This window comes from Xiphophorus hellerii, chromosome 11, assembly GCF_003331165.1.
Source record: "Xiphophorus hellerii strain 12219 chromosome 11, Xiphophorus_hellerii-4.1, whole genome shotgun sequence".
In the NCBI taxonomy this organism is placed as follows: domain Eukaryota; kingdom Metazoa; phylum Chordata; class Actinopteri; order Cyprinodontiformes; family Poeciliidae; genus Xiphophorus; species Xiphophorus hellerii.
The window spans coordinates 23,043,771-23,062,409 of NC_045682.1; the positions used below are offsets into that span (position 1 = coordinate 23,043,771).

Consider the following 18,639-nt stretch of genomic DNA (forward strand, 5'->3'; position numbering starts at 1 on the left):
TTGTGCCGATTTCCTCCTTTCTGTTTTATTTGAAATTTTTATCTCCCTGTTAAACTATTGTTGCTTAGCTGCAGTCTGTATTTTCTCCACTCCAGGGTAAAAATGATGAGTCACTGACAAATTACTGTATGATATAAATGATTCTGAACCAGAGGAAAAAGGAAAAATCACCTGTACTGGTTGGGGAGTTTATCTCATGGCGGATGCTTCTCCCCGACAAGCTGGTGGACCGGCCAATCTCTCTCTGCGGTTCCAGAATATCTCGGTACTTTGACACCATGAGAACTGAGATGAAGTATACGACTGCCAGTGCCAAAAACTGAGCCTGCTTACTGTCATCCTGCAATAAAACAACACAAACATAAAAAAAAACATTATATTGCAAGCACAGTGAGATATGTTTCCTTAGTGTTACAACACAAATAAATTCACCAACAGGCATGCTCACCACATCTCTGAAAACTACAGCTCGAAGACGATTGATGTCCACGTCCTGAAGGAGTCTGTCTGGATCCTGCTACAAATATAAGTCATGAAATTGTTGGATCATTGGATGTTAATGGGCTAGCTTTTAAGTGCAGCAGGATGTGAATGTCATGAATGTGTGTTTGGTACCTTGGTTGCAGTGGAGGCACTGTGGAGGCTGTCCTGTGACTTGCTGCTGGTTAATGAAGACTTGCAACTTCGATCTCTTTGTCTTTGTCTGCACTCCAGGCAGTTTCTGACGGCCACGCAACACACTGAAGGAAACATGGAGGAAACAGGAATTTTCAGAATGAGTGAGGTGTTTAAGATGAAGTCTGAAAAAGCACAAAGAAATCAGAAGTTATCTAAAGGGAAATGTTTTTCTCCATGTCTGCAAGACGAAAAGCAGATAACAGAAAGGCTGAATATATTTCAAGAAAGTTGTTCTGTTTTTAGTTTTGAAAACCTCTGTTTGCTATATAATATAATGAATTTTGAAATTTTGGTAGCTGTTTAGAAATCTCAGAGTAATAGATCTACATTCTCTAGGAAATATACATAGAGGCAGCTATTTCAGATGCATTTTTTTGAATATTGTTCTTATGTCATAACCATATCCATCTTGAAGAGAAACTAGAATCAGTTAAAATCAGAATTGGAAGCTTAAAGCTATATATATATATAAAAAAAGAAAATCTCAAATCAGTATTAAAATCGTAATTAGTGGGTCGCTTTTTATAAAATATTTTCACTTAATAAAGTCATCTTTAATGAGCCCTTTCCAGGTCCCAAACTAAGACTAAAAGCAGAAATGCACTGCTCTGAATTTTGCGACCAATTTGCAATCTCTTTTTCTTGTATAGCTTTGACCTTGCAATGCCCATTTGCATCGATTTCTCTTTAAGAACTAAAGCATAGGTAGATAATACAACTTTTTTCTTGCCTTCCTGCCATTAACCCCTTTAACTTATAGATATTAAGAGGAGAAGCAACATTGTACTGTGTGTGTCAGAGAGGTGTTACTGTAAAACAGGCCTTTACTATTTTAAAGCAAGTAATTTTTGCAGAGTTTACATTTTAACACCTTTAGACCACCGTACATTACAGAAACATTAGCTTCTGCGGGTTTTCGCCATACAATATATATCCTTACGCTAACTCTGAGCTTTGCAGCAGGTTACCAACATTTCCCCATCCAGTACATTCAGAGGAGCTTTGTTATACTCTGTTTAGCCTTCTTGTCACCTGCTCAAGTCTCACCTCGTCTTGCTCTTTTCACAGTGTGAAGCCACCACAAACTTGTGTTGACACTTTTTAAATAGATTCTCATAAATCTGTGCTTTCTTTGCCTTTATTTATAAAACACGTCAATGATTCTGAAACTAGCTAAAACTTTTTCAGCAAGAAACAACTTCCACACCAAACAGTGTGCTTACATATGGTAAGTAAATAATCACAAAAAGTTGATGAAACTGAAAATCAACACAATTTTGTCAATTTATTTTTTATGCATCTCTTATAAAAATTTCAAAGTTTAGTTTCAAAGTTAACTTATAAAATTGGAAATATTTACAGCACTACTGATACTAAATATGGCTAACTAAGCAAGCCATAAACCTGTAATGACAATGTCTACAGTCATAACCATGTGTAGGGGTTTTGATTCTGATCAATACTGATGTTAGAGCAGCACACACCGAGGCGGAGACACTGCCTCATTAGGCCCCCAGACGACATGTTCTTTTCTGCTTCGATCTCACTGAAGTTCAGCGAGCTGGCAAACACCAGAACGTCCACCATGGCCATCAGGCGAGACAGAAAAGTGACCGCCGTCTCTGAAGACATGCCCTGTGTCGCCTCTATGTTCTCCAACTCCGTCTGGATTGGGAAGAGGAAACAAAAACGAACACATTGGAGAGTCAATAGTAGTGAATATCTCGGCTATAAACAGTGAGAAAGAAGCTCTCTCTGCAGATAAGGAGAGACGGTGAAATCATCTTTTTTTTTATAAAGAATTCGCCTTTGGGAAAGCTGGGCCTTGGATCAGCATGACTAAATCAGTCATGGCTGTTTGTAACAACAAACAGGAAGAGCAACCTTCAGGGTCATGCTGAGAAATCAAGATGATGAAATCTGGCAACATAAAGTGCTCTCCACAATACACAGGATATGAAGCCTGATGACACACAGGTAATGGTAACAATAGGTTTGTGACAGCAGCAGTGTGGTTGTAGTCAACATTGTCACTTGAATTGACCTTGTTCTGTGACCTTTAGGCTGGATCTGTTTTAATCCCAAAGCACTTATACTGTGATATATAAATATCTATAACCTAATAACAGCACCAAGTGTTTGCTTTGCTGTTTCACAGCTTCTGTAAGCAGAGAGCGCAGGTCTGTGGGGACAAAGTGCACGCATCTGAAGGCTCATCAGAGCATAGACAGTTGAGGAATAACAGTGACACAGAGTGAGGACAGAAGTGCTTTGGTTGGTGCTCTTAGTTCTTCTGGTGATGATGAGAGTCTCAGGCTCAGTACGCACCTCTCCCCCTGCGCCTCCTCCCCCAGGAATGGGGGTCACCTCCTCTCCCTTTGAACCCCTCTGGGGTCCGGCTCCTCCTGCCTTCTTTGGTGTTGATACAAACGGGACATTCTTAGCAAAAGCAAGTCTCGAGGATGGTCTAAAACACTCTTTGTTCCCTCTCTTATAGAAAAGACACTCTAATCCAGGTCAGAAGTTTACATACACATCATAAGCATTATGGTCATATTAGGCTTAAACTTTTAATAACTTATTTTATCCATTCTGTCAAAATTCCAGCTGATTCTGAAAATAAAACTTTGGTTCAAAAGTGGTTTTGTTTCTAAAGTAATTTAAGTTTTTAAAGTAATTTATGCATGCTGGGTGCATACACCTTGACAATTCCTACATGCTTTCAGATCTTCACAATAACTAACAAGTTTACTAAAGTATGCTGATGTGTGTTTGGGTTCATTTTCACTTAAACACTAAGTTGTGTCTATGTTTCAACCATCTATTTGATTTATCTTTGTTAGGGCAGAGGACCTGTATGCTTTTGAAGCTTTATGTAAAATGTTGATACTATAACGCATAGGAAAAATCCACAATGCATTCAAACTTATGCACTCAATTCATACAAAAAAATTCTACATGCTAAAATGCTGTATTATAATCCAACTCCAGAAGAATAGCTTTTCAAATACACAATTAAAAGTAAAAAATTAATATGACATTCATTTCAATGATGTGTTTATAAATGTCTGACCAGAAGAATTTTTCTAATTTTTTGGGGGAAAAAAACAAATTTATTTATTCTTTTTATTGTGTTTCCAGTTTTTCATTTCATAATCAAAAAAGTGTTTTGAAAGAAAAACGTAAAGTCTGACCGCAACAAATAATCTAAATTGGAGATTTGATTAACAGCACAGAAGCACAGCAGAATAAAACACCACGGATGTCTGAAACGCATGGTTAGTGTTGCTCACAATGATAATAAAACTAAAACATAAAAATTAACAGAGTAGAAAAAGAGGAAGAAACTGTAACTTACAGTGTTGGCACTACTCTTAGAACTCTGCGCATGCAAAACAGACAAAAACAGAGACAAAGAAAGACAAGAAAATACACAAAATACACGCAACACAGAGAGGAAACGAAAGATTAAAATATATAGATGACAGAAAGAAAAAGTTATTTAAATTATAAATCAAATTGTTAATTCAAAAGATTAGAGCAAAGTTTAAATAAAGATCAAAACAGCGTGTTAGATCAAATGTTAAATGCATAAGTTATTAATGATATGAGAAGAATCCATGTTTTTGAAAAGTTTAATTTTTTTAATAAATGCACATATTGTTAAACCAAACAGGATGTTTTACCAATACATTTAAACTTACATAATTCTTGCTCTTGTAATGTTTTATTGCTTATAAATAAACAACCATTAAACCGAGGGAAAAGAAACGTTTTTATTTTTTTCACAAATTCCATGCACATTAAAGAGCTACAATTCTCAGTTCTACCACATGGGGGCAGAGAAGAGCCACTTACGGAGGGGGAGGTGGCGGCCGACAGGAGAGGGAGGATGCCTCCACAGGCAATGATGATGTTGTCCACCATCTGAGAAATGAGGTGGATGGTGTTGTGGACGAAGATTATGTTTTCATTGCTGTTCACGAAATCCATCACTGACTTGGTGGAGTGGCTGAAATAAAAAGGAAAATAAGGGCAGGAAAGTTAACTTGGTAATACAACCGGGGAAAATGTGAGGCTGACCTAATTTTATGCAGCAGACACACACAGCTCACGTGGCCCCACTCACCTCCTCCACACGTGCACGTCCGTCTCCAGCGCAAACAGCAGGTCGGTGAGCAGCCTCTGGTGCATCGGGGACCATTTGAATTCTGGGATCCGGAACATGGTGGTGCGTGGGCCGGGGCTGAACTGACGCCGCTGCTCCTCCGTCATGGGCATTCCCCGGAAGCCCAGGTCGACACGCAGGTCCCGCTCCAGCTGGGCTGCGGTGCGGCCGTGCAGGGCCTGCAAGGTAGAGGACGACTGAAAGGTCAACACTGCGTTTATCCTCTAGGTTAGCACATAAAAACAGTTCCGATTACAGTTCACTTAAAGAATCAAAGCTAAACAAGGGAGTGTCTGCTGTTATTTCATAACATGAGTTTTATTTTCTCAGTTTTAGATAGATAGATAGATAGCATTTATTGTCATTGAACAGGATTCAACGAAATTTCTATTGCAGTTCAGGTCAATCAAACTGAACAGAATAGGACCCAGACTATTACCCTCAGATGAGAAAAAATGTCTAGCTCTGCTGCCGTCTACATAAAATTCTGACAATGTGTAGATTAGAGAAACTCCACAATTAACTGAAACCTGTGCACCCATTCTACTTTTTTTAATTTATTGAAATATAATCATTTTCCCTAATGATTATACTTTAAGGGCTTAAGTGAATCATTAAGAGCTCACAATTATGATGACATACAATGAGTGGATGTAAACTTCAAACCAGCAATGTTTGTACTGTAGTTTCACAGAATCACTAGGGATTCTGAGAGCAAAGCCAGGTAATTATGCACCTTGAGAGTTCATACTCACCTGGGTGGTAGCTGTAGTTTGGATCTTTTTTATGTCTTTGTCTTTCCCATCATCTGATCTCTCTGTATCAGAAGTGGTACTAGCTGTGTCTCCCCCAGTCTTCAACCCCGCAGACTCTCCCTCTGGCCCGGATGCTCCCTCCCCCTCTGGGAATTCTGGTCTAGTCGCTCCCCGGAGCTGGTTCTGGCTCTCGGCTTCAGCAATAGAGCTGATGTCAGCCAGAGGACTCTGGATCTTGAATGGTCCATCCTCAGGGAGTTCCCCAGGGGCGTGGCTTTGGGTTTGTGTTAAATCGGAGTCACAGCTGGTCATGTGGGCCAACAAGCTGAGGTCATCACTGGCGCTGGTGGTGGAGTGAGCGGGGACGCTTCCTGATGGAGCAGGCTGGTCCGGACTAGGAAGAACAAGGGGATCTGTGGATGCCAGAGCTGGAAGCAGCTTCTCATCAACCTGGTGAAGATAAAATCCAAATTGGTAGCCAGAAGAGGAGAATGAAGCTACACAAAAACTATTCTAATTAATCTGGGAGAGCAATAATGAGATCCTACCTTGCTAAAGAGAAATCCATTGTTGCTTGGAACACTGTCTTTCTCATCAGCCAACGTGATGAGAGGACCCATGTTCCCATCATCCTCCATGCTGACTCTCGACAGTCCCAGGCTGGTCCCGATTCCAACCCTGGAGCCTGCCGTGTCATCTTTGGGCGCCAGATTCCCGTTCAGGTTCGGAACAACAGAGCAGTAAGAACTGTCCAAGAGAGAATCCACTTCTACTAGAGGTCCGTTTTCTATTCCTACCCCACCCCCACTGCCTCCCACACTTCCACTCAGGCCCTCTGGAGATAGGTCCAGGTCATCCAGCTTCACCTCAGTGGCTTCTACTTTTTCCGCTTTAATGTCCACTAGGAGGTCATGGACCTCCACTCTCACCCCTGGACCAGCACTCTGCTCCCCTGGTGTTAAAGCTTCACCGTTCGGCCGCTTCACTGAACCTTCAGCAAGAAGGTTTCGCGAGTCCCCGCCTGCCCCTTCGCCGTACTCTGCTTCACTTTCAGGGGTCTGCGTCTGAGAGTTGTCATCTATCTCTAGATTCCCGTTAACGACGGGAGCTGGTGTGGCTGAGAGACCGGAGATTGTGGAGACAGACCCTTTCTTTCCTTTCTTCATGTTTTCCTCCTCCTGACGCTGGTACTCTTCATACATCTTAGCTAAGTACTCCTTATGGGCTTCATAGGTCACCTGTGACAGATGGTGGGATATAATTGGAAAGGCGATCAGAAGATGTGTACTGAGAGCAGCTTCCCTCCACATCCATACTCAAAAGGTACCGTACTCCCAAGGGGGGCTATAGATCATCACAACCAGACAGCATGAACAAAACTGGGACTCAAGTCTCTAGAAGCATTAAGGCCAGAATCCATAAAATCAGCTCAATTTTACGTTTAGAACAGGGGAAGATAAAAAAAAATAAAAAATCTTTGAAAGAATCCATGGATTTAAAAACATATATATAACTGGTATGTTTTTTTCTTTAGGATGTATCTGTAAACATCTAAGTTCCTATTATTGCTAATAATAGGCACACAAATGGTATTCTCGATCAGTTTTAACCCAAAATACTTTTTAGGTATTTCTCTAGGTCTTTGCAAAAACTTTCTTCTATCAGTCCAGTCCTTGCGAATAATAGCATATGATAAATATCTAATTGTTATATACTCAAAAAAGGAGTAAAGCAAACTCCAGCAAAGATCTGATGCTTTCTCCTGCAAAAGATCATCTACTGTCATCCATGTTTTCAGCTTTTAAGGTTTTTATGTCTTTTAGGGAATTACCTGGTTGGTGTTGTTCTGTCAAACTGGGTAGCTTTGTTACTTTTCAAAGATTCAACCAAAGAAATTATTTTTGTGAGAGTCTGCCAAAACTATAATAGTTTCTGTTTGGTGTACATTTACAGGGTGGCTTACGCTTTCCTGAACTACCTTTTCAGTTTTGATAATATAGTCTTAAGACTGTTGAATTAATCGTTTCTTCTACTGCTCTACATTTATGTATTGTTTGCAGAGATTGCTGCCATTAATATCATGTTTTTTATTTTTCTTTGCACAGAAAGTAAACCCCATCCAGTGTTTCTGTGTTTGACTGACACTGATCCAGTATTGCTAAACGAGCAACTGACAAAGATATTGTTACCTTTACTACGTTTTACTTATAATATTTATAGAAAGTGATCCGGGTTTTGTTGTTGCTGCTTGGTTAATATAGTTGGTAGTCTTAGTGTTTTTTATTTCCTATAGAAAGTACTCCTTGTTCAGTGTACTTAAGTTCTTGTTTGCCTCTCTTTTCTGGACACAATCATTGACAGAGCTGATGATGCCATTAACTGTTCTTTTTTTAATCAAGAATGTGACCATATTGGTTTCCATATAATAGGATATGAATCAGTTTGTCTCTAACGGGGTTGAGATGGCATTTATTTTAAAAAGGAGCTATGTCAGTAAACTAATTCTTATTCAGTTCTGCACAGAACTAAAGTTTGTCAATAATAGGACACTAAAGATTTAAGTTTTGCAGTTTCCACTCTTACCTTAGAATGCGCAATGGAGAGAGTATCAACCCAGACCCTCCACCCTCCCCATTCATATTTGATAGCATGGTAGAGAAGGATCCGGAAGATGTTGTACACCATTTCCGTTATCTTTTGTTCCTCTGGGTTCTTGGGGTTGATATATCCAAGGGAGAACATCCAGTCCTGCCACACCGAGCACTGCAACAGGCAGCTGATACAAACACAAAAAAAGGTTACATGAGCTGCCTAGTGGCATATGATTTATGGCAAAATAATCATTTGTAAAATAAAATGATCAGTTATGTGGTGGAATAAATTCAAGAAACTTGTTTTGGTTTGGTTTTACCGTCGGTTTTCACGGCTGTTGCTGAAGAGTTTAATCATGTCGGAGAGGAAGAGTCTCCGAACTTCCATCAGCTCAGAACTGGGTGTGGAGTTCTTCAACAGGGTAGCCACTACCTTCAGAATCACTGGCAGAAACAAGAAAAAGTCCATAATAAGGGAGCAGGGAGTGATGTGTGAGTGACATCAGTAAGTGGGAGATGGCAGCAGAGCTGATTTTCAATCCAGACTTTGTTTGTTTGCATTACCAAAAAGAAAAGAATGGCAGATGGAAGCCACAGAGGAGTGCTTCATTACTTACTGGGGTTCTGGATCTTGACAGTAGAGTCTGGCTCAGGGTGGGGTTTGTGAACCACCTGGGTGCACACCTGCTCTGTCAGAATCTGTATTGACAGAAGTTTAGCGGATGCCATTTAAACAGCATATAAACCACTTCTATTCAGGCAAAATCATAAGAGATTATGTAAATCTGTATGGAAATGTAGAAAAAGGAGATGCTGTCACAATTACCTACCTCATACAGCGTGTTGTAGGTGGTGATGGAAACCGTGTTGGTGTGCATCATCAGCCTTTCTCCCAGCAGTGTGAACAGACTGTGTGTGTGCATGATCTCCACCTTCCTCCTGCACAGCAACAGAAAAAAATATTGCATATTATTTAGGATCATTATAATTATTCCCAACTGTGATTTTCACTGAGAAAAGAAAATATCAGTAGGTCGTAAAATTTTACCATGTCATTTTTAGCAGGATCAGAGAACAGAACTGACATATTTGCTAACAAAAAAGCTTTTGGACTAGGGGTTGCTAGTATAAAAATATATAAAAATTAACGGTTTTAAAATGTTGACAATCTGCCAATGCAAAGAGATTGTGATATCATATCAAAGCATGGCATTTAAGATTTTATATTAAGGAAAATGCTAGAAGAATGGCAGAAAAAAACATTCATTAAGCTTGCTTTATTCTAAAACCAAAAGCCACAAGAGGAAATTCATTTTCACCTCTTTTAACTGGGATGAAATTGACTTTCACCCTTTGTAAATTCTGATAAATTACTTAAAATTAATTACAAAATTTAACAATTACATAAAAAACAAGGCATCTTAAATTGTACCTACTGGCTCTTTATTATGAACTTTTTTAATTTTAATGTTTTAGCTGTTGCAACAAATAAATAGAATAGTATTGTTCGACATGAATAAAAATTGTATTTTCACACCAACAAGGTGCCTTTCACTAAGGTGTTAATTGAGATGATGATTCAGATTTTGTTTATTTGCTTAACAAATTAACATCTCCACCGTGTCCAGCTTTCTCATATTCCTTGAACACATTATGATATGCATGATGGAATTTGGATGCTGCAACAACAATTTGGAAAACAACTTATTGTTGCATAAAAATATTTTAATGACTGTCCAGTTCACAGATAAAAAAATATATAATTTAAGATTTTGTTGTTTTTCTCCCTGCCTGCCTGTTTTGAGAAGCATTGTGAATGTAAAACTTACAATTTTAACTGTAACACTGCTTTAAAGTGTCAATTTCCATTTAACCCACACCTAGAATAGTAAGAAGCATCTTGCATTTTTTATTCAACAAAGCCTCCTCAATATCTTGTAAAATTGCAATAGTGTTGCTTTTTTTAGTCGTGCTGATGTAACACTGAATTGGGCTTAGCGGTGGCATGAAATGCTCTTAAATGCTGCAGAAGTATGCAAATAGCAATAAAATGTGTGGTGGGAGCAGATTTTAAGTAGGTGGGGGACTGATTATGTAGGGCTCAGGTGCAGCCTGGTGTCCCTCTTCATGTTGTGCAGCAAGAGGTGTCCATGTCACATGGTATGACTAAATCCCCCAGCATTCATAGCCCCTCATCAAGATTTCTCCTCCCTCCGAGTGCAGACTGTCACAATGAATTTTCCGCCCAGACATGCTGATGAGATCTCCACACAAACATGAACAAATAGATTGTATAAAGCTCACTGGAGAGTGAAATGCTGCCGTCCTGAAGTTGCTTTATAGTGTAACAGTGAAAAATCTCACCGTTTCTCTGCATTTATGCAATGTTTGTTCTCTTTTGGCGACTGAAACAAACATTCATTTTGTGAATGCTATTACTACAAGAATACGACTCAATGTTAGCCATTCTCAGCATCACCGAGGTGGTTAAAAGTCAAATAAACCACAGATATGCAGAGACTGTACTTTTTATTACACTGTCAAGACAGACGTTAGAGGTGCAAAAGAGTGAGAGAGTAATACTTTCAGCACATAACAGAAAGAGGAGCAATTGTTCTGTTTTCTCATTTGGAGTTATCAACTTTCATTTTTGAAACATGCTCTATTTGGAAATGCTGGCAGCTGTTCAGAAATCTCATAGTTAATGTAAGGGTCAATCTTTTAAAAAAATCAACAAAGAAACTGACATTTTGGGGCTAACTACACTAATTTTCAACATACCATGATCAGCAAGTTTAATATAAAAATAAAGTAAAAAAAAAAAAAAAGCTTCAGAATTATTTTGCCTTTGTTTTAAAACAAGTTAGAAATCGTTTTCTCTAAACGCATATTGTAATCTCTGCCCCTAATGTTAACTAATGACCACTCATGCAAGGAAGGATAATAAAAAAAACTATTTTCAGTACTGTTCCTATAAAACAATTCATAAAGAGATGTTGGAATTAGCTAAAATTGGTATCGACAAGTCAAAGCTTATTGAAAGTAAGAAATTGGAGATTGGTGCCAAAATTTAGAGCGCTTCATTTCTATCCTAAAATTTCCCTAATCCTTCACTGCCAGGCACAGGAGATGAAAGAAAGCGGATAGAAAATAAAGTACTTACTTGTGACCGAGGTGTTTAAGGAAGTAGCCCAGAACTTTAAGGGCCTGAACTCGTATACTTTCGCTCTTGGAGGCTAGGAGTTTGCAGATCACCCTGTCATAACAAGAAACATACAGGTATTAAACTCTGAAATCTTGTGGATTAAGAGAGAAAAAAGATGATTTCATGTTTTTTATATAAGGTTACAATTTGCCATTTCAAAACTCCACTCTTTATCAGATTGAAATTCTAGGATTTTTACAACATTTTTATACGAATCTCAACATATAAGTGGAATGGAATTAAGCAAGTTGGATATTTTTGAAAAATTATGCTCTATAAATTAGAAATTGACACATTAATTTGAGTCCTGCAGTTGCCATTGCAGTAAAATGCCATTTCATAGCTTTTTGCACATTTTATACACCATTTCAAACATTAACAACTGGTAATTTCTTCAAATCACAGTTTGCAATCTGTTACTTTATCTGTTTGAAAGATTTCATAAAAATGGGGGTGTCTAAATGCTTAGTTTGGCATCTAAAACTGATTCTGTTTTGGAATCACAGGCTCCTTTTAAAACCCTGACCTAAGAGGATCCAGATGTTAAAACAACAGCAGTATTGCTCTTTCCATTAATCTGTGGCTTCTGACAACATTCAAACTGATCACAAGTTGGGAAAAGAAATCTTAAAAAAAAAACAAACAACATATTAATTGATAAATTTTTTTCTCTTAATTATAAAGACTTGGAAATGACACAATCAAATCCCATACTTTTGCAGACATAAAAGACTGGTTGTAAATACAGAAAGAGTCAATACCTGAGAACTATTTTCTTGAAAGAGGTATTCAAAGGGGACATATAAAAAGGCAGTGCAGTTTGCAAATAGCTCTCTAGCAATATGAGTTCCTGTGGCAACCGAAAACGCATCCAAGTAGTTATGCATTGGGAGAATTACCAGCACAGTTGGCCTGACTCTCTCTTTCAGTAATCAGAAGCCTGTGTTCTCCTAAGTGTTGTTACTCAGCATGAGAAGATAAGTTTGATCACATGTTAATGTTAATTTCGCCCCACAAATCCACCATATGAGAAAAGAACATGCCTTCCGATAAGCATACAGGTCACATAAACAGTTAAATCAAAGAACAATGCTTTGTTTTAAATAAAAAGCTGAAACCACACTTTGCAAAAAGATGTCATACCTTTTCCCCCACTGTCTGAAATTAAGTCAGACTAATTATTTCCTAGTTTGCCTTGGATTAGTAAAGCTATTTCTATTTGCTAAATGTCAGAATAATGAGAAAAAGAGCATTTTTGGGGCACTTTTTTCATACAATTTTCAAAATCTTAAGCTTATATACAGTATGGTTAGTATAAAACAAATTTCAGCCAAAACTTTTGGGAAAATACAGAAGATGATAACAGCTCTCAAAACTTCTTTTGGATTCATTTACCAAATGGCGGCGCCCCCTACGCAATTTTGCAGTGGGCAAGGATATCAATTGAGACTCATACATCTAACTTTAAAGATTATAAAAATAAAAAAAGACAGCATATCTGTCATTATTCTGACATTCTGTAAATAGAAGTAAGGTTGGTATCCAAAACTGACATAAAGAGTAAATGTTGTGCATTTTCACACAGTGCATATTAACATTGGGTTCCAACGCTCTCTCAGTTAGTGAAAGTAATGATAAATATAAGTAAAAAAAAAGATGTCAGTATTTAGTGCAGCAACAGATCTTTTTATATGAACATGCATGTGTGGGTTGCACTCACCTGATGCCATTTCTTTGATCAAAAGCAGGGATCATGGATGCCGGGTGCTCAGACATAAGAGCCACCAACAGCTGGAGCACATCGTGGATATTCTCATCCTACGTAGGAAAAAGAAAGCAAAGGTGAACAGGTGAGGCGGCAGCGGAGGAGGAGGGGAATAAAAAGAAAAAGCCCGGAGGGGCGAGATGAATAGAGGGCTAGGAGGACAAAGAGAGTTCCATGGGGGGTATGGAGGGGGGATTGCGGAGGAGCAGGTGGTATTTCAGAGCAAGAATAGATATAATTGTTACAGAGGAGTACATTCTGTTCAGTCCATTGTTGCGCCATTTTTTATGCCGTCACCGCACTGAAGCTGACTCACACTCCCGCTCGTTTAAGTGGACTATAACTTCAGCCCCCAGATTATTGCGCATACTTTGCCACCAGCTCCACTCCGGCTCTCACTGTCTCCTTCTGAGTCCTTCTTTTCCCCCCTGTCTGACTCTGGTTTAATAAAGGAGAAAGCATCTGTACCTCGTGCATTGTCAACAAATAGTTGAGGATACTCTGCAGCTCGTCCTCCTTCACACCTCGGTCCTAGGAAAGAAAAACAGATTCACAAAACCTTCTCAGTGATCTTCAATTGTTTCTACTTTTTATTAACCTAGAACGACGCGATACAGAAGAAGGAACAAAAATCGATATGAATGCACGCACGCATGCACACACTCAAATGATGCAGCGCTTCATTGGCGTTGCTCAACGTTAATGCTATTTTCCACATATTTTAGATTAGGCCACGAACTGCCCGGGAGGAGAAACAACAGAGAACATCAAAGTAGTAAAGTGATTTCCCACAGCTTAAACTATGCCATGAAGATAATCACATTTTCTCCCTCTACCTTCAATATGAGTTGTTTGAGGAAGAGGAGCATGAAGGCTCTCAGCGAGATGATCTCCTTCTGGGACGGCCGGGGTCCATCTGAGCAAAAAAAAAAAACAAAAAAAAACACGCAGACGTAAATGAAAAATGGCAATTTTTACCAACAACAACGGCACTTTAAATATGCTAGCAGCTGGGTTTGAGTGAGCCGTTCTGTTTACTGACATTTAGTTTTATTAGGCTTCCTCGAGAGCTGGAGGGAAAACATTCACATGCGCTCACTTTCTCTACATCAGAACTGTAAATCACTGTCATTAACTCCAGTGGCAATTTGGCAATCGAGATATTTTATGCTTGCACTAATCTAACTTATTACAGCAACGGTGAAGTCATTTGCACAAAAAAATGTGATTGATGGTTGAGTGATCCAAAGCAAACAAGCGTCGTAATCCACTGTGTCCACTTAGTAACTCTGGCACTCCATCAGTTGTTTGCAGTGAAGGGCTGCTAGGAGGAAGAGCGGGAGCTAAAAACACAAAAGCATCTGACACACACGGAACAAGGCATTTCATTTATCTGAAAGTCCATACCATCTTTGAATTCAGCTTTGTTCCCATCATAACTCATTCGTTCAGCTCTAACACACCATCATTGCCATTAAAACATGCTTTAACATACAAAAAGAGTCGCACACATTCATAACATTTGACAAGTCAAACGGTAAAAAAGCTAAAAGTTAAAAACAGGAGAGAAGTCATTGCTTCAACAATGAGCTTTAGCGGCAACAAGAAGGCTACTGGATCACAGAAAATGTTTTTTCTTGAGCCTTCAGGATTACTGTAAAGCTGCTATGACTGAAAATGTTCACAATCTTTTTAAAGAGTTTGTCACAAGATAGAAATATTTCCAAGCAAGTAAATACACTGACAGATGTCAGAGTTTGAAATGCTAACAATGCTAATAGTGCTTTAGCTACCCCGTCATATTTTCTTGACTTTATTTCTCTAAAATAATGAACTTCCATTTTATGTATCTGGTGCTATGCATTTCAGTCTTCCATCAACACATGGTGCAACAATACCTCAGATCATATTCAGCTGATTTTGCTCATTTGATCTTTTAATGGTCTCACTTTTGCACAATTAAGCTTCAAATTTCCCATCACTGTACATAATCCTGAACAAATTATATTAGCAAATAAAAAAATCAACGATGAAACCTTCAAAAGCTGCCTTCCCATCATCATTCTCAGAGGCTTTTTTCATTTAATAGAAATCTGTAATTATTTATGATGTCTAACTTGTGTGCATTTGCGAGATGTTTGAAGTGCTTGTCATTTTCTTACTTTTGTACACCATCAGAGAACAGAAATACCATTAAAAACAGTAGTTTGTTGCTGAATAAAATGTATCATATCCTCCTGCAAAACTAAGACTCACAATTGACCCTGTGCTGGTGGAAAAAAAAAAAAAAAACTAGCAGAGAAAAGGATGAAGAAGAATATCTGTGTGATTCTTCGCCATGCTTTAGTGCCCTTGAATCATATGAGTGTGTGTAGTCGTCTGAGCCGGTTCACATGTTCTTCACAAAGCTAAAAAACATGACACTGAAGCGCTCCTTTGTTATCCATCATCTTCACCTGTCAAGCTGTTCCATGGTGCTGGAAATGGTGAAAGGACCATCCATCATAGTTTATGTGGCCGTATGTGAAAGCGAGTATATGCCTCAGTTTTAGGGTCTTGCATACAGAGAGGACATAAAAAAGGCTTAAATTGCTTCTAAATTGCTTCTCAGGGGAAAGTTTAATAACTGTATTATATTTCTGGAAATTAATTTCCCCGCATTCATAACTCCTAATCTGACTTAACAGTTTTGTGGCATAATTGTCACACAAAATTAGATTTTTTCTTTTTTCTTTCTGACCCGACATGAGGCTCTGGAGGGTCAAAGAGGTGTATTTTCTTCACAAATATTACATGTTCTGAGTATTAACCTGAGAAGGTATTAGCACAATTTTGCAAGAAAGGACGAGAGATTCACATCATACGAGGAGCCTTGTACTTTTTCATACATTTGTCAAAATGTATGGTAAACACAGTAGAATGTATTTTACTCAGTTTTTTTCTATGAAAGACACAAAAATTCTATAATTTAGTAATGCAAGGAAGAAAAACTATTTCTAATTATTGTAAAAAATCAAAACCCAAAATTTTGGATTTTGTATTCAGCTCACTGAGTCTATACTTTGCAGTCCCATCTTTTGGTTCAATTCTAGCTTTAAGTCTTTTGTGGTACGATCTACTAGCTTTGCACATCATTTACCACTAGCACCTAGTAGTGCCTCTCGACTCAACTCTACAACTGAGTAACAAATCCCAGAATCTGAAAAGTAGCATGATGAGATATCTGAAACAAACACAATGCAGCAATGGGGACAGGGAGGTCATGTTGAACAGTCTGTTCAGTCAGGGGGTTTTTGTAGGAGTCAAACAGCAAATCAGACTATTGTAAGAAAGTCACTCATGTGATGCAACCTGTGACTTTACCCCCTGGATAATCAGTGAACACAGTCTTCTGATGTTGCATTTTCAGCACCTGTTGAGCCCTGCAAAGTAATGAAAAGGGGGTGGTGCCACATAACCGGAACTAGTGGAAAATCCAAATAATCGCATAGACCCAACTCAAGCCACTAGTGCAAAAAGTCCACTATAATAAGCATGACATTTTTACCAATTACTTTCAGCAAAAAAAATTCATGTTCTGTCGGGTTCCACAGAAAGCACCTGAGAACATGGGTTTAAGTCTGAACTTGAATATGCTTTGTTCTGAACTGCACGATTGTAGCTATGAGTGTAAATTTAGCATTATCCTGCTGAAAGTTGAACCTTCACCACAGCCTCAAACTTTTTCACATCCTTTAAAGAGTGTTCTTCCAAGATTGCTTTGCATTTACAACTCTTACCAGCTTATCTTTTCCTGATGAAAAGACGTTTTCCTAAAGCATTGTGATGCTTCCAATGGTTCACCTTAAAAAGGTCAACTGAATTTATGAAAACTACAGCTGCACTAGAAACCATACATTATTTCCCTTGCACTTCACAGTTGAGTGTTAACTTGTAATGGACCATTACCTTAATATTTCCAATAAAATATAGTAAAGTTTGTGATTGACAAAAAATAAAAAAGCTCTGGGCGTATAGAATTGTGCAAAGCACTGCATACAGTATATTAGCATTAGTTAGTGTTTGTATGAACAAACAGAAAACTAACTTGTGAGGCTTTGAAACTTACCATCTATACATTAATTTTTAAATATCTAAATTTGTTGATTCAGTGTGTTAGAGAGGAGGAGTACCTAGTCTGTGGAGACGGTGGTGGAACAGAGGACACTGTCTAAACTCAGTCTAATTTTGGAGAACACCAGCCATCCTCTGTACACTGTTTTCTCCAACCAGAGGAGCTCCTTCACTGACAGGTTCCTCTCACTGGGTTGTTCAACCGAGAGGATTAAAAACTCCCTTTGTCCCACGGGCCATTAGGCTTTACAATGCTGCTATTTGTGGGGGGGGGAAGGAGAGAGACGGGGTAACTAGTATTTTAACATATTTAAGCACTTTTACTAGGCTTCTTTTAGTGGGAATGTATTTATTTATTATATTCTTGTATCTTTTATGGATGTCTCCAGATGTACGATTTTAATGTTGTGTGAATGTGAATTAATGTGTGAGCAACAGATAACCTTAATTTCCCTTTGGGATTAATAAAGTTTAACCTAACCTAACCTAACATCCCATAATTAATTAGCTCCATATGACATGAATGGACAATAAAAAGAGCAGCAAAAAGAGAAAGAGTCTATCTGAATAAAGACTGGGTTGACGCTTTGTGAGAGACTGTCTGGCCAAATAGATTTCATCATCGAAGGCACTTAGAGAATCATTAAAGGATTTAGAATGTTTGCAGAAAAAGCTCCACGCAGGACGAGGTTGAAAGTTAATACTGAATGGCAGTGATCTCCAGCCCTCAGGCAGCTTCGCATTTAAGACAGATGATTCTGTGGTGGAAACTACTGAAAAATCTTTTCAGATAAAAGTTTGCATTCACATTTGTAAAAAGTTAAACTGCTCCTATTTCTGTTGGGTCTCATATCGTTTAGAAGATTAGACAGTATAAAGTGCACTGCAGTTTGATAAACAAACGTCTGGAGTTCTGTTGGACCTGGACAGCAACACCTCAATATCTGCAAATGTGTCATGTAAGGGCAGTTCTAAGTGGCATCAGTGATAGTAGTGAGAAAGCATTATTGGAAAAAACTCTTACTTGTCTCTTTGAGTAGGTGCTAGACTGACATCAAGCATGAAGTGGAAATCTTTTCACTTTCAAAGCCACAAAAGTTAGTCTCTCGAGTTTCCAACTGCTAAGAGTTTTCTCAAACAAGCTGATGTAATACAGTGGTAAACATGGTCTCTGCTAACACTTTTAGGATTTTGCAAGCACCAAAGTCAACATTTGCATTTACAGTTAAAGCCAGATCCTTAAATCTAAACATAAATTAGATGAATATGTAAAATGGGGCTTTAATTAATTATTTTAAGCATTTGTTAAAATAAGGGGCCTGACATAATTGTACAGAATACAACTTTAATGTCTTTTCCAAATA

The 18,639-nt window shown here is 38.4% G+C and overlaps 1 protein-coding gene across 16 annotated transcripts in view; it reads right to left on the minus strand.

The window, feature by feature from the left end:
• The window catches only part of nbeaa (neurobeachin a), a 106,763-nt gene that overhangs the window by 24,405 nt on the left and 63,719 nt on the right, over positions 1–18,639 (minus strand). For 10 of the 16 annotated variants that reach the window (XM_032576107.1, XM_032576119.1, XM_032576117.1 and 7 more), the window contains exons 14-31: positions 13,999–14,078; positions 13,631–13,693; positions 13,118–13,215; positions 11,356–11,448; positions 9,023–9,131; positions 8,810–8,891; positions 8,513–8,636; positions 8,185–8,377; positions 6,150–6,839; positions 5,602–6,051; positions 4,808–5,025; positions 4,537–4,690; positions 4,037–4,060; positions 3,007–3,090; positions 2,163–2,343; positions 616–740; positions 449–517; positions 172–340 (exon numbers count right to left, since the gene is read on the minus strand). In XM_032576107.1, coding sequence (XP_032431998.1) covers positions 172–340; positions 449–517; positions 616–740; positions 2,163–2,343; positions 3,007–3,090; positions 4,037–4,060; positions 4,537–4,690; positions 4,808–5,025; positions 5,602–6,051; positions 6,150–6,839; positions 8,185–8,377; positions 8,513–8,636; positions 8,810–8,891; positions 9,023–9,131; positions 11,356–11,448; positions 13,118–13,215; positions 13,631–13,693; positions 13,999–14,078 — 3,006 coding nt within the window. The remainder of the gene's footprint in view (positions 1–171; positions 341–448; positions 518–615; positions 741–2,162; positions 2,344–3,006; positions 3,091–4,036; positions 4,061–4,536; positions 4,691–4,807; positions 5,026–5,601; positions 6,052–6,149; positions 6,840–8,184; positions 8,378–8,512; positions 8,637–8,809; positions 8,892–9,022; positions 9,132–11,355; positions 11,449–13,117; positions 13,216–13,630; positions 13,694–13,998; positions 14,079–18,639) is intronic. The other 6 variants (XM_032576122.1, XM_032576121.1, XM_032576114.1 and 3 more) reach the window with 3 other exon arrangements.